Below are 16,174 nucleotides of genomic sequence, written 5' to 3'. Positions count from 1 at the left end.
AGGGAGTTATTATTTAACAGGTGCAGAATTTTAGTTTTACAAGGTGAAAAGAGTTACGCAGATGGATGGTGGTGATGGTCATACAACATTAGGAATGTATTTAATGCCACTGAATTGTACACTTGGAAATGGTTAGATGGCAAATTTTGTTATGTGTATTTTGCCACAATAAAAAAAAGTGGAAAAAGGAATTATCCAGTCCAAATGTCAATAGTACCGAGGTTGAGAAGCCCTGAACGAAAAGAACTACTCTCTGGCTTCTAGTCTGCTGACCCCACTGGGAAATGGGATTATGTGCCATTTCTGGCAGAGAAATAAGAAACTGGTTTGGAAGGTTCCATGGCAATGGTTCTCACCCTTGCCTGCAGAGTTAAGTCCAAGGCTTCTCAAAATCTTCCCTGAAGATCTTTTAAGAAATCAAATGGCCCTGGCTACACCAAAGACCAGTTATGAGAGATATCTGGGGTGGGACCCAGACATCAGGAACTTTTGAAGCAGCCCTGGTGACTCCAGTGTGTAGCTGAGAATGATCAACCTTTGGAGGCAGATCAGCTTGGATTTGAAACTTATCTCCATGCCTAACCCACTGTGTGACTTTTAACCTCTGAGCCTCTGATTCCTGTCTGCAAAATGGAGAGTATCCTATTTACTGCAGAGAGCTGGCGTGAGGATTAACAGGATATGTGCGAAGTGCTTGGCCTGGAGCTGGGCACGCGACTCTCAGTACACATTGGGTGTCTCCTGTCCTGGTAGTCAAGTGTCTGCAAAGTCTACAATGGCATGGTCTTGGGGCCCTTGCAGAATAACTGGGCTGGATTCCCCTCCTGGATCTTCATTCTGGACTGCTGGCACTCAGGTTTCTGTCCCCTTCTCCCAGGTCACGATGAGGGCCCAGGCTCTGGATGGGCTGCCAAGGGGATCGTACGGGGCTGGAACCGGAGAGCCCGAGAGAGCCCTGGGCAGGTGTCAGAGCCGGACAGGACCCAGCTGAGCCAGGACCTGGGTGGGGGCACCCTGGCCATGGACACGCTGCCAGATAACAGGACCAGGGTGGTGGTGAGTGCTGGAGGAACATGGAGGGGGAGCGAAGTGGGGGTGGGGGAGGTCTCACCAGCTGCCCCAGGTGCGCTTGTCCTACATGCAAATCACATATCATTTGTGGTTGGCCCTGGAGGTCAGGGTGGAGAGAAGAATCCCAGGGGAGGGGATGGAAGCAGAGCCCGGAATGGATCATAAAGTCACAGCATCTAAGTGTTTCATAGGCTGCCTACTCCCTCCTGGCCCCAGAGACATCAAATGGATTGTACCAGGATGCACAGCCTGGCCACAGCGTTCTTGACACTGGACTCTCCCATGACTTAGGGAAGAAAAAGCTGACGGTGGCATTATGAGTCACATCTCAGCTGCCAGATGGGGCCCTTCCCCACCCCATTTCTGCCCCATCTACAGACCGGGGCGCAAGAGGATTAATGGCTGCTTAGCCTAAGGGCTGGGCACTCAGCAGGGGGCTGAGTAGAGAAAGCAATTAGGGTGCAGCTCCTGGAGACAGCCTCCTCGGCCTGGGGCAGTTCTGGGGTGCTGGCGCAGGGAGGTGAGGCCTGGAGGAAGTGCTCTCCCTTCAGGTTTCTGGGAGGCTCTTGGAAGCCTCGGTGTGTCTATGGGTGAATCTGTTAATATAATCGTGCGTTTCTGGGAATGGGTGTGTGTGTCATGGATGCTGGGTTCGCACCTGTGTCGCATGATTTGGTGTATTATGTGTGTGTACCTGTCTGTCACTGTGGGCTGTTTGTGGGTGTTTGTGATGAGCATGTGTGAGTGCGAGTGCGAGTGTGCCTGTGGTGGTGTGTGAGTGTGCCTGCGGCTGTGTGTGAATGTGCCTGCGGCGGTGTGTGTAGGTGCCTGCGGCAGTGTGTGTACGTGCCTGCAGCGGTGTGTGTAGGTGCCTGCAGCAGTGTGTGTACATGCCTGCAGCGGTGTGTGTAGGTGCCTGCGGCGGTGTGTGTACGTGCCTGCGGCGGTGTGTGTAGGTGCCTGCGGCGGTGTGTGTACGTGCCTGCGGCGGTGTGTGTAGGTGCCTGTGGCGGTGTGTGTAGGTGCCTGCGGCTGTGTGTGTACGTGCCTGCGGCGGTGTGTGTAGGTGCCTGCGGCGGTGTGTGTACGTGCCTGCGGCTGTGTGTGAATGTGCCTGCGGCGGTGTGTGTAGGTGCCTGCGGCTGTGTGTGAATGTGCCTGCGGCGGTGTGTGTAGGTGCCTGCGGCGGTGTGTGAATGTGCCTGCGGCGGTGTGTGTAGGTGCCTGCGGCGGTGTGTGAATGTGCCTGCGGCGGTGTGTGAATGTGCCTGCGGCGGTGTGTGTAGGTGCCTGCGGCGGTGTGTGAATGTGCCTGTGGCGGTGTGTGTAGGTGCCTGCGGCGGTGTGTGAATGTGCCTGTGGCGGTGTGTGTAGGTGCCTGCGGCGGTGTGTGAGTGTGCCTGCGGCGGTGTGTGTAGGTGCCTGCGGCGGTGTGTGTAGGTGCCTGCGGCGGTGTGTGAGTGTGCCTGCGGCGGTGTGTGTAGGTGCCTGCGGCGGTGTGTGTAGGTGCCTGCGGCTGTGTGTGTAGGTGTCTGCGGCTGTGTGTGAATGTGCCTGCGGCGGTGTGTGTAGGTGCCTGTGGCGGTGTGTATAGGTGCCTGCGGCGGTGTGTGTAGGTGCCTGCGGCTGTGTGTGTAGGTGCCTGCGGCGGTGTGTGTAGGTGCCTGTGGCTGTGTGTGTAGGTGCCTGCGGCGGTGTGTGTAGGTGCCTGCGGCGGTGTGTGTAGGTGCCTGCGGCGGTGTGTATAGGTGCCTGCGGCGGTGTGTGTAGGTGCCTGCGGCGGTGTGTGTAGGTGCCTGTGGCTGTGTGTGTAGGTGCCTGCGGCGGTGTGTGTAGGTGCCTGGGGCTGTGTGTGAATGTGCCTGCGGCGGTGTGTGAATGTGCCTGCGGCGGTGTGTGTAGGTGCCTGCGGCGGTGTGTGTAGGTGCCTGTGGCGGTGTGTGTAGGTGCCTGCGGCTGTGTGTGAATGTGCCTGCGGCTGTGTGTGAATGTGCCTGCGGCAGTGTGTGTAGGTGCCTGTGGCGGTGTGTGTAGGTGCCTGCGGCTGTGTGTGAATGTGCCTGCGGCTGTGTGTGAATGTGCCTGCGGCAGTGTGTGTAGGTGCCTGTGGCGGTGTGTGTAGGTGCCTGTGGCGGTGTGTGTAGGTGCCTGCGGCTGTGTGTGAGTGTGCCTGTGGCGGTGTGTGTGAGTGTGCCTGCGGCTGTGTGTGTAGGTGCCTGCGGCGGTGTGTGTAGGTGCCTGCGGCTGTGTGTGTAGGTGCCTGCGGCAGTGTGTGTAGGTGCCTGCGGCTGGGAGTGATGAGGGTGGATTCTTAGGACTCAAGAAACAACAAGAGGACCTGCTTCTTAATATGGATTTCTTTATTTTATATTTGAATAACTATTTTCTTAAATAAGTATGTGCAGATAGAAAAAAAAAGGTTAAATAGTGCTAAAATCATAAAACAAAACAGCAGTCCTGCCCCTCCTCTCCTCTGGGGTCTGCCCCCTCCCCTTTCTCAGAAGGCTCTGCCTGCCTGGGCTGTTTCTTCTGGAGTTTACTTCCGTATTTCCAAGGGTTTTGCTTATACTGTACTGCTACCTGTCTGTGCACCGGTTTTAGGCGTACCTATTCATGGCCTGCTGCATCTCAGGGAGGTTTGGCTTTTGTATACTCCCGCTGAGCAACCTTTCAGCCTGCCGCCCAATCTTCCTGTTCAATCCGTGTACTCGGTTGTGGATTGTTACAATCATGTACATAGTGTTCACTTCTAATCCAGGAAGGGTTATATCATTATTTCTTTTCTTGTATGATTTTGGCTCTTCCTGGATCCTGGCCCCCTCTCCTGCCCTTGCTTACTTAGTTTTCTGTGCCTACCATAGCTACATTTTCCTACACATCCCCTGGCCTCAAATGTAATTTTCATTGTAGGCTGGGCATGGTGGCCCACACCTAAAATCCCAGCACTTTGGGAGGCTAAGACGGGTGGATCGCTTGAGCTCAGGAGTTCCAGAATAGCCTAAGCAACATAGTGAGACCCACATCTCTAAAAAATTAAAACAAAAATTATCTGGGTGTGGTGGCTTGCCCCTGTAGTCCCAGCTACTTGGGAGGCTGAGGCTGGAGGATTGCTTGAGGCTGGGCGGTCAAGGCTGTGTTGAGCTGTGACCTCACCAGCCTGGGCAAAAGAAGACTCTATCTCTGAAAAAAAAAAACAGAAGAAAGAAAAAAAGATAATTTCAGGGTGGTCAAGCCTGTCAGTTCCTTTATGCCCCCGAGAAACTTCTCTCCTGTCCTGCACTCCAATCCCGTCTGGCCACTCGCCTGCTGGTACCACGGGTGCCATCCTGGGGCCTCCCTTTCCCTTCATCCTGGGAACCCCTTTGTCTCCCTCCTGTGTTGGATCCCCTGTTCCCTTGACCCTGTGTCTTCTCTTTCCTGCTTCATCCTTTTGTTTGTTTAGCTTCCTGGGAAAGGTTGCACAGAGGGAAAAATTCCCTTGAGAACGTACATGTCTGAAAATGCCTTTATTCTGTCCTTTCATTTGATTGGTGGTTTGGCTGAATATAGAATTCTGGATTGAAAATAATTTACTTTTTCTTTTTTTTGAGACAGAGTCTCGCTCTGTGGCCGAGGCTGGAGTGCAGTGGCGAGATCTTGGCTCATTGCAACCTCCTCCTCCTCCTGGGTTCAAGCGATTCTCCTACCTAAGCCTCCTGAGTAACTGGGATTACAGATGTGCGCCACCATGCCCGGCTAATTTTTTGTATTTTTAGTAGAGATGGGGTTTCACCATGTTGGCCAGACTGGTCTCGGACTCCTGACCTCAAGTGATCTGCTAGCCTCGGCCTCCCAAAGTGCTGGGATTACAAGTGTAAGCCACCACGCCGGGCCTTGAGAATAATTTTCTTTCAGAAGTTTGGAGGCATCTCTCCGTTGTCTTCTGGCTTCTGATGTCACTGTTCAGAGGCTTGGTGTGATTCTTATTTTTTTTATTTTTTTTTTTTTGAGATGGAGTCTCGCTCTGTCACCCAGGCTGGAGTGCAGTGGCCGGATCTCAGCTCACTGCAAGCTCCGCCTCCCGGGTTCACGCCATTCTCCTGCCTCAGCCTCCCGAGTAGCTGGGACTATAGGCGCCTGCCACCTCGCCCGGCTAAGTTTTTGTATTTTTAGTAGAGACGGGGTTTCACTGTGTTACCCAGGATGGTCTCGATCACCTGACCTCATGATCCGCCTGTCTCGGCCTCCCAAAGTGCTGGGATTACAGGCTTGAGCCACCGCGCCCGGCCGATTCTTATTTTTGACCTTTGTGTATGTCTGTTTTCCCCTGACTTCTGGAAGCTCTCGGGGTGCTCCCTGGAACCCCAGCATTCTGAAATTGCAGTGACATGCCCTTCTCTGGCTGTTTTTGTTTGCCATGCTGGATGTTGGGGGACTGTTTCAATCAAGAGACTTACCATTTGTCAGTTCTGGAAAGTGTTTTTGCTTTATTTCTTTCAGATTTCTCCTTTCTACAATTCCTCATGGTTAGATGTCCGTTTCTGGAATTGATCCTTAAATTTTTTCTTCTCTCTTCTGTTGTGCATCTCTTTTGCATTTTTTGTTGTTTATTTGTTAGTTTGCTTGTTGTTCTTCTTCTTTCTGGAGGATTTTCTCAATCTTATTTTCATAATGTCACTGATTTTTTTCTCTACTATCATATTGTTAATTTCTTATAAGTACCGCGCGCTAACCGATTGCGCCACTGGAGCCACTATATTGTTAATTTCTAAGTGCTCTTTTTTATTTTCAGATTTATTTTTCTTTAACAAAAAAGCATCCTGTTCTTGTTTTGTGGATATAATATCTTTTTTCTCTGAGGATATTAGAACAATTGTGAGATTTTTTTTTCCCCTCTGCTCTCTGCATTGTTCCTGTTACTGTTTTTTCCTTGTATTTCAGGCTCTGAAATGGTTTGGAACCATGACTAAACCTGTATTTCTTTAAAATTTTGGGCTAGGCATGGTGGCTCATGCCTGTAATCCCAGCACTTTGGGAGGCTCGAGGTGGGAGGATCCCTTGGGGCTAGGAGTTGGAGACCAGCCTGGGCAACATAGTGAGACCTTGCCTCTATAAAAAACATAATAAACTTTTGATATTGTGTTCATCAAAATATTAATTTTTTGTATTCATTTTGATTTTTTAAAATATTGCATTGAAGTATTCTCTATCTTGATTCCTGAGTTTTGGTGCCATCTTAGATGTTGTACCTGTGGTAGGTGCCTCCTCACCTCACCCTAGTTTGGGCTTCTAGTTTGAGGCAGAACTTCAGGGGACATGGCATCACTCCCTTCCCAATCTGCCCCGTCTCCTTGATCCTGCAGACCAGGGAGCAGGACTACCGTGGTGAGATGGTGGAGTGGAAGGCCAGAGTAGGAGAGGCCCCTGATTAAGGAGACACCTGGCAGCTCATCCCTAACCCCACAGCTTTATTGGGCCATTGGTTGAATAACTGATAACCTGCTCAGGACCAGACACATAGGTCAGAAGGGTTATGTCCCGGTCTGCACAAAGAGGACCTTTCAGAAAAGAGCCATGGAGACTCAGATTTCTGGAAGCAATTGTCTGTGGGCGTTCAGAAAGGACAGTGGGGTTCATTAAGAGCCAGTATGGATTCAATAACACCAGAGCTTAAAAAACAACACCGCAAATTCTCAGGCTCCACCCAGATGGTTCAGAAACACTGGAGCAATGGATTTTGGGAATTTGTTGTTGTTGTTGTTATTGTTTTAAGTTCCCTATGTGTTCCTGGCAAAGTTGCAGAGATTTAAAAATGTGATTTTGATGGTCATGTAGGTGTGGGAACTTTTTTTTTTTTTTTGAGACGGAGTGTTGCTCAGTTGCCCAGGCTCAAGTGCAGTGGTGTGACCTCGGCTCACTGAAGCCTCCACCTCCGAGGTTCAAGTCTTTCTCCTGCCTCAGCCTCCCAAGTAGCTGGGATTACAGGCGCGCCATCACGCCTGGCTAATTTTTGTAGAGATGGGATTTCACCATGTTGGCCAGGGTGATCTCAAACTCCTGACCTCAAGTGATCCACCCTCCTCAGCCTCCCAAATTACTGGGATTACAGGCGTGAGCCTCCCCCTCTCTCTCTCTCTTTCTTTCTTTCTTTCTTTCTTTCTTTCTTTCTTTCTTTCTTTCTTTCTTTCTTTCTTTCTTTCTTTCTTTCTTTCTTTCTTTCTTTCTTTCTTCCTCTTAGAGACAGAGTCTTGCTCTGTGGCCTAGGCTGGAATGTGATGGCATGATCTCAGCTCACTGCAACCTCCGCCTCCCAGGTTCTAGCAATTCTCCTGCCTCAGCCTCCTGAATAGCTTGGACTACAGGCCCATGCTGCCAAGCCTGGCTAATTTTTTTGTATTTTAGTAGAGACGGGCTTTCACCGTGTTGCCCAGGCTGGTCTTGAACTCCTGAGCTCAGGCAATCTGCCCGCCTCGGCCTCCCAAAGTGCTAGGATTACAGACGTGAGCCACCACGCCCGGCCGATGTGGTTGTTTTCCAGCAGCAGCAGGGCTGTGACTGGGGCACAGGGGATAGACTTTATTTTTCTCCATATTACTTATCACCTCCTGCATCAAATTATCTGTGTATCAGCCAGGCACAGTGGCTCATGCCTGTAACCCCAGCACTTCGGGAAGCTGAGGCAGGAGGCTCGCTCGAGGCCAGGAGTTTAAGACCAGCCTGGGCAACACAGTGAGACCCCTATCTCCACAAAAAAATCCATTTTAAAAGAGTTCGCTAGGTATGGTGGTGCACGCCTGTAGTCTTAGCTACTTGGGATGCTGAGGCTGTAGGATCACGTGAGCCCAGGTGTTGGAGGCTGCAGTGAGCCACGGTCGCGCCACAGCACTCCAGCCTGGGCAACAGAGCAAGACCCAGCCTCAAAAAAATAGAAAAGAATGATCCATGTATCAGTGTCTGTGGCCTAGCTTCCCCTTGGAATGTAAGCACAGAAGAGCCGGGACTGTTTGATGAGTCTGTCGTCAGTGCCTGGTCCATGACAAGCACTCCTATGAATGAACAAAGGAAGTAGGGTTTTCCCTATCCTAGTCTCCAAAAACAGGGTTGTAGAAGGGAAGAGTTGTGTCTGGTGTGATTGTCCCTGGTGTGAGTCATTGGACACAGGAGCCTGTAAAGACCCCAACTCTGCTAACTGTTGGATTCCCACACACATGAGAGAATGTCAGTGCTTACACACACCGGGGTGTCTGCACACGCCCGAGACTCAGGTGGTTCCAGACCCAAACTCTACCCCGCCCTGGTCCTGTTAGGCCTTGTTCTGGGAGCTGTTCACCTGAGGATGCTGATGATACACCCAGCAGCCAGACCTCAAACGCGCCTTCCCACTCTCTGCCCACCCCCAAACTGGAGAATGGGTGACCCTGACTGGGAGTCCGGCACAGGCGTCCAGAGACACCTGTTTCTCCCGCGCCTCTGACAGCTCCGCGTCACTGTGGCCTAAGGAAGTCTCATCTAGATGATGGGCTGGCGGCACAGGGTGGGCAAGATCAGAGGAGAGTGGCGGGGAGGGGCTGTTTCAGCAAGTTTGATTTGGTCTGTCTCACAGAGTTTTCTTGGGTTTCAACAGGAAAACACTTCCTCTGTTCATCCAGTATCACAGCCGGGTTTGGCCAACAGCAACCAGGCTCTGGGATCCTCTGCTTTGGGGCCATATCAAGGGACTGAGGGCTGGCAGGTGGGCTGCCATGCCTTTTGCCTCCCCTTACACCAACCCCAGTGCCCCGTCACCTTCCTCCATCGTTCCTCAGTAACCCTCCTGGCTGCGGGCCTCCCCTCTGGCTCAGCCCCCTTGACTCAGCTCCTCCATCCAGCCCCTCTGCCCAGCCGCCTCTGTTCAGCCCTGTCTGCCCAGTGCCTCTGCCAGACCCCCCTGCCAGGCCATCTCACCACAGTGCTCCCTCCAATTCAGAACCTCTTGCTCTGGAGGCCTCGAGGCGTCTAGCCTGCACTCCCGGTCCCAGGGTGAGCTGGCAGCTCTGAGGACCCTGGTCAGAACCATCTCCTCCTTAAAATGCATTCCCACACCCACTCTACCACCACATCGCAGTGGAAACACGACTCTTGTCCGGACTCAAGGTTTCCAGAGATTTTCCACCAACACCAATTCTGAGGCCCTGGGGACACTGGGCGTTTCGGAGGTGGGAGCAGGGTAACTGGGGAAGCCATAGTGCTGAGTCAAGAGATCCTGGGATGTGCTGAGTCAGAGACCCTGGGATGTGCCGAGTCAGAGACCCTGGGATGTGCCGAGTCAGAGACCCTGGGATGTGCCGAGTCAGAGACCCTGGGATGTGCCGAGTCAGAGACCCTGGGATGTGCTGAGTCAGAGACCCTGGGATGTGCCACAATTTATTCTCAAAGAGGCTGGAAAGGGGAGGCCTTGGCAAAGGTTCTCTTCCTCTGATGATTTCAAAATTGTACTCTAAGGTTTACTTGGTTCCATGGTTCAGATTTAGAGCCAGAGTTTGGGGGAAATCAAGCATAAGAACATTTAGATTTGAGGAGGTGCCCCTCCCTCTCACCCCTTACCGCCCAATCTCCCCCATGGCCCAGCGCCCCTGAATTCCTCTCTTCTCTGGCTCAAGCAAAACCGCCTGGCTTGTACATCACCACAGCAGGCCCCGGGGATGCGAGGGAGCCCGTGCCAGGGCAGGGACCCCGTGCCAGGGCAGGGACCCGTCATCCAAGACAGTCGGGCAGGGAGAGTGCAAGACCTGCCTGGCTTCTACAACCTTCCAAAGGAGACAGCTCCCGAAAGAAGGTTTTCAGAGCACAGGGCCTTAGGAGACGGGACAGCCAGCCAGACTCCTCACACAAACCACAGGGGGCAAGCAGTGCTCCTCCAAGAACCCAGCCCCCCAGGGTGCTCAAGGGAATGAGGTAAGGAGGCCAATCCGGAAAGATTCTGGGAGCAGAGTTGGGGGGTGGGTGGAGGGAGGGGAAAGTTAGGAGCCAAGTTTTGAAGAGAGAGAAGATAAAGACTGGCTGGGCGCGGTGGCTCAGGCCTGTAATCCCAGCACTTTGGGAGGCTGAGGAGGGCATGTCACTTGAGGTCAGGAGTTTGAGACCAGCCTGGCCAACATGGTGAAACCCCGCCTTATTAAAAATACAAAAATCAGCTGGGTGTGGTGGTGCGCGCCTGTAATCTTAGTTACTCGGAAGCTGAAGCAGGAGAATTGCTTGAACCTGGAGGTGGAGGTTGCAGTGAGCCAAGATCGTGCCACTGCACTCCAGCCTGGGCGACAGAGCGAGATTCTGTCGCCTAAAGTAAAAAAAAGAAAAAAAAAAAAGAAAAGAAAAAGAGAGAAGAGATTTTGTGAGAAGAAAGTGAGTCCAGGGAGGCAGGAGGTGGAGTGCGGATGTCATCTCCAGTGCTGTGCAGGAGCCCAGCAGTCCTGGCCCTCGATCTTGGTCCTGACGCAGACCAGCTGCATAGCCTTGGGCTGAACACTTAACCCCTCAGTTAACGAACCTGACATTTAGAGCCCCTCCAAGCCTTTGCTAGCTTCACATTTCCCAAATGGGTGGTAAATACCAATCTCACAGAGTTGATTTAAATGCAGAATGTGAGGCCATGATGGCCCCTGTCCTGGTGGTCTCCCCTCCGCTTCGGGTCACAACGTTGTACCCAGTTACTCAGCCCCAGGTGGTTTTCTCCTGGTCCGGTTCCTCTTGCAGACCATTTTCCTTTCTCCCTGGGCAGGGTGGTGTGTTGGTTGGTTGGCTACTTTCTTTTTTTCTTTTTAGTTGAGGTAAAATTCACATAATATAAAATTAACCATTTTAGGCTGGGCGCAGTTGCTCATACCTGTAATCCTAGCACTTTGGGAGGCCAAGTTGGGTGGATCATTTGAGGTCAGGAATTTGAGACCAACCTGGCCAATGTGGTGAAACCCCGTCTCTACTAAAATAATACAAAATTAGCCGGGCATGGTGGCATGCTTGTAATCCCAGCTGCCTGGGAGGCTGAGGCAGGAGAATTGGTTGAACCCAGAGGCAGAGGTTGCAGTGAGCTGGGATCACGCTACTGCACTCCAGCCTGGGTGACAGAGTGAGACTCTGTCTCAAATTAAAATAAAATAAAATAAATAAAATAAACCATTTTAAAGTGAGCAATTCAGTGGCATTTAATACATCAGCAATGTTATGCAACCAATCCCCCATCCAGTTCCAAAATGTTTTCTGTTTTGTTTTTGTTCTTGAGACAGGGTCTTGCTCTGTTGCCCAGGTTGGAATGCAGTGGTGGGATCATGGCTCACTGCAGCCTCAACCTCCTGGGCCCAAGGGATCCTCCCACCTCAGCCTCCCAAGTAACTGGGACTATAGGCACACACCACGACAACAGGCTAATTTTAAAATTTTTTGTAGAGACAAGATCTCACTATGTTGTCCAGGGTGGTCTTGAACTCCTGGACACAAGTGATCCTCCCACCTAGGCCTCCCTAAGTGCTGGGATTACAGGCATGAGCCACTGTGCCTGGTCCCAAAACATTTTCATTACCCAAAAGGAAACCCTTTACCCATTAAGCAGTTGTTCCCTGTTCCCTCCTCCACCCCAACCCCTGGCAACCACCAATCTGTGTTTTATTTCTATGAAGTTACCCATTCTGGTTATTTCATATAAATGGAATCATATAATATGTGATGTTTTATGTCTGGTTTCTTTCACTTAGCATAAAATTTTCAAGGTTTATCCATTTTATGGCTGAATAATATTCAATCGTATGAATGTACCATAATTTGTTTATCCATTTGTTTATTGATGGACATTTAGGCTGTTTCCACCTTTTGGCTATTGTGAATAGTGCTGCTGTGAACATGTGTAAATGTATTTGAATTTCTTTCTTTCTTTCTTTCTTTCTTTCTTTCTTTCTTTCTTTCTTTCTCTTTCTTTCTTTCTTTTTTTCTTTCTCCTTCCTTCCTTCCTTCCTTCTTTCCTTTCTTTCTTTTTCTTTCTTTCTTTCTTTCTTTCTTTCTTTCTTTCTTTCTTTCTTTCTTTCTTTCTTTCTTTCTTTCTTTCTTTCTCTTTCTCTCTTTCTCTCTTTCTCTCTTTTTTTCTTTCTTCCCTTCCTTCCTTCCTTCCTTCCTTCCTTCCTTCCTTCCTTCCTTTTTCTTTCTTTCAATCTTTCCTTTTTTTTTTTTCCAGACTCTTGCTCTGTTGCCCAGGCTGGAGTGTAGTGGCGAGATCTTGGCTCACTGCAACCTCCACCTGCTGGGTTCAAGCGATTCTCCTGCCTCAGCCTCCCAAGTAGCTGGGACTACAGGTGCTCTCCACCACACCTAGCTAATTTTTTGTACTTTTAGTAGAGACGGTGTTTCACCATGTCAGCCAGGATGGTCTTGATCTCCTGACCTCGTGATTCATCCACCTCGGCTTCCCAAAGTGCTGGGATTATAGGTGTGAGCCACTGTGCCCAGCCTCTTTTTGTTTTTTGTTTTTTTAAACAGAGTCTCGCTCTGTTGCCCAGGCTGGAGTGCAATGGCATGATCTTGGCTCACTACAACCTCTGCCTTCCGGGTTTAAGCAATTCTTGTGCCTCAGCCTCTGGAGTAGCTGGGATTACAGGTGTGTGCCACCACACCCAGCTAATTTTTGTATTTTTAGTAGGGATGGGATTTTGCCATGTTGACCAGGCTGGTCTTGAACTCCTGGCCTCAAGTGAGCCACCTGCCTTGGCCTCCCACAGTGCTGGGATTACAGGCATGCACCACTGTGCCCAGCATGAGTATCTGTTTCCTTTTTTCATTTTTTTTTTTTCTTTTTTGAGGTGGAGTCTCACTCTGTTGCCTAGGCTGGAGTACAGTGGTGCAATCTCAGCTCACTGCAACCTCTGCCTCCTGGGTTCAAGCCATTCTCCTGCCTCAGTCTCCCGAGTAGCTGGGACTACAGGCGTGTGCCACCATGCCTGGCTAATTTTTTGTATTTTTAGTAAAGACGGGGTTTCACCATGTTAGCTAGGCTTGTCTCGATCTCCCGACCTCGTGATCTGCCCACTTGGGCCTCCCAAAGTGCTGGGATTACAGGTGTGAGCCACTGTGCCCGGCTATTATCTGTTTTCAATTCTTTGGGATCTATACCTAGGAGTGGAATTGCTCGGTCATATGGTAACTCTCTGTTTAACTTTTTGAGGAACTGCCAGACTGTTTTCCACAGCAACGGAACTATTTTACATTCCCACCAACAATGTATGAGGGTTCTGATTTCTCTACATCCTCGCCAACACTTGCTATTTTCCCTTTTTAAAAAAATTATAGAGCTGGTCACAGTGGCTGACGCCTGTAATCCCAGCACTTTGGGAGGCCAAGGTGGGCGGATCATCTGAGATCAGGAGTTTGAGACCACCCTGGCCAACATGGTGAAACCCCATCTCTACTAAAAAAAATACAAAATTTAGCTGGGCATAGTGGTGTGCGACTGTAATCCCAGCTACTCAGGAGGCTGAGGCAGGAAAATCGCTTGAACCCGGGAGGCAGAGGTTGCAGTGAGCTGAGATTGCGCCACTGCATTCCAGCCTGGGCAACAAGAGTGAAACTCCGTCTCAAAAAAAAAAAATATATATATATATATGTGTGTATATATATATAGTGTGTGTATATATATAGAGTATATATAGTGTATATATAGAGAGAGTATATATATAGTGTATATATATATAGAGAGAGTATATATATAGTGTATATATATAGAGAGAGTATAGAGAGAGAGAGAGAGAGCTGTCCTGCTGTCCTAGTGGGTGTGAAGTGGTACTTCATTGTGGTTTTGATTTGTATATCCCTAATGATTACTGATATTGAGCATTTTTTTTTTTTTTTTTTTTGAGATAGAGTCTTGCTCTGTCACCCAGGCTGGAGTGCAGTAGTGCGATCTTGGCTCACTGCAAGCTCCACCTCCCGAGTTCACGCCATTCTCCTGCTTCAGCCTCCGGAGTAGCTGGGACTACAGGCACCGGCCACCATGCCCAGCTAATTTTTTATTTTTGTATTTTTTAGTAGAGATGGGGTTTCACCATGTTAGCCAGGATGGTCTTGATCTCCTGACCTCGTGATCCGCCCGTCTCAGCCTCCCAAAGTGCTGGGATTACAGGCGTGAGCCACCACGCCCGGCCTTTTTTTTTTGAGACGGAATCTCGCTCTGTTGCCCAGGCTGGAGTGCAGTGGCGCAATCTCGGCTCACTGCAAGCTCCGCCTCCTGGGTTCACGCCATTCTCCTGCTTCAGCCTCCCGAGTAGCTGGTACTACAGGCGCCCGCCACCATTATGCCTGGCTAATTTTTTTGTATTTTTAGTAGAGACGGGGTTTCACCGTGTTAGCCAGGATGGTCTCCATCTCCTGACCTCGTGATCCGCCCACCTCGGCCTCCTAAAGTGCTGGGATTACAGGCGTGAATCACCGCGCCTGGCCTTATTGAGCATCTTTTCATGTCTTTCTGGGCTATTTTTTATCTTCTTTGGAGGAATGTCTATTCAATCCATTTGTCTATTTCTTCCTCCTTGCCAATTTTTTAATTAGAACGTTTGTCTTTTTGTCTTGGGCAAGTTTCTTAGTCCCCCTACTCAGGAGCCCGTTTCTTCATTGTCTGATGGGGATGCTGTTGTCTTCAGTGTTATTGCAAAGGTCTTGTGTAGCAATGTACATTAAGGGCCTAGCACACAGTGGGAGTGAGAAGTATGAGCTGACTGGGAATTTGGCTCTGGTCTAGGGAGATCAACCATCCTGGGTTTCCCAGGATGGTCCTGGCTTTAATACTGACAGTCTGGCATCCTGGAAATTCCTAAGTTCCATGTAAACTGGGGCAGTTGCTCACCCTCCTCTGGTCCCAGGTGAGGCAGACAGTGGGTATCCTTGCTGGGTCTTAACTCTAAACCTGTTTCCTCATCTGTAAGGTGGGACTGACCATTTCTCACAGAGTTGTTCTAAAAATCAGATGCACTGATGGCTTGAGAAAGTTAACTAGAAAGATCCCTCCCAGACCTTACCAGAAAGTACAAAAATAGGATTACAGTCACAAAAGAGGATTTCCTGGCCTTGAAGCTTCAGGTGTTATCTTTCATATTCTTAATACTCTTCAAGGTGTGGGAAGGGACCGGCAGCACTGGCAGTGCCTGGGAGCTCGTGGGAAGTGTGGAATCTCGGAGACCTCAGACCTGCAGAATCAGAATCTGATTCCCCCAGGTACAGCAGGTCCTCCAATGACACCGTTTTGGTCGACGTTGTTTTGTTATAGTGCTGATGAGAAAAAAATGGATTCCCAGCTGGGGTCATCATTGGTGTGGAGTTTGCATGTTCCCTTCACATCTCCGAGTACTCTAGTTTCCTCCCACATATCAAAGATGTGCATCTCAGGTTCACTCGTGTGTCTGTTGTCCCAGGATGAGTGAGTGTGAATGTGTGTGAGTGTGCCCTGTGACGGAATGGCCTCTGAGTCCATTCCCGCCTTGTGCCCTGAGCTGCTGGGATAGGTTCCAGCCACCAGAGACCCTGAACCAGAATAATTGGGTAAATAATTATCCTAACTTGTTTTTATGAGCCTTTTTAAAATGTATGTATTGCATAACTCACATTTATGTCTGTTTAATATTAGAAGTGTTTTGGTCTTTATTTAGCAGTTTGACTTTATTTAGAAGCAACTGGAAATATGCCCTAGGAAATTAACTCTTGCTTATATCAATTACTTTATGGTAAAATTGGTTTCATTATACATTGCTTTGCTTAAAGTCAAAGTTTCCAAGAACCCATCAACAACGTTAAGTGAGGGCTTACTGTAATTCACATGCACACTCATTTTTGTTTGTTTTTTTGTTTTTTTTTTTTGAGACAGAGTTTTGCTCTTGTTGCCCAGGCTGGAGTACAGTGGTGCGATCTTGGCTCACTGCAACCTCCGCCTCCCAGGTTCAAGCGATTCTCCTGCCTCAGCCTCCCAGGTAGCTAGGATTACAGGCATGCACCACCACATCTGGCTAATTTTTATAGTTTTAGTAGAGACGGGGTTTCACCATGTTAGCCAGGCTGGTCTCAAACTCCTGACCTCAGATGATCCACCTGCCTCAGCCTCCCAAAGTGCTGGGATTAC

At 49.8% G+C, this 16,174-nt stretch overlaps 1 protein-coding gene across 2 annotated transcripts in view; it reads left to right on the top strand.

Moving 5' to 3' along the window:
• The window catches only part of PLXDC1 (plexin domain containing 1), an 89,106-nt gene that overhangs the window by 13,203 nt on the left and 59,729 nt on the right, over nt 1–16,174 (top strand). For both annotated transcript variants that reach the window (XM_015119507.3, XM_028836436.2), the window contains exon 2: nt 878–1,056. In XM_015119507.3, coding sequence (XP_014974993.3) covers nt 1,021–1,056 — 36 coding nt within the window. In that variant the 5' untranslated portion in view covers nt 878–1,020. The remainder of the gene's footprint in view (nt 1–877; nt 1,057–16,174) is intronic.

Source organism: Macaca mulatta, chromosome 16, assembly GCF_049350105.2.
Source record: "Macaca mulatta isolate MMU2019108-1 chromosome 16, T2T-MMU8v2.0, whole genome shotgun sequence".
NCBI lineage: Eukaryota > Metazoa > Chordata > Mammalia > Primates > Cercopithecidae > Macaca > Macaca mulatta.
This window is presented reverse-complemented; position numbering and strand designations above follow the sequence as displayed.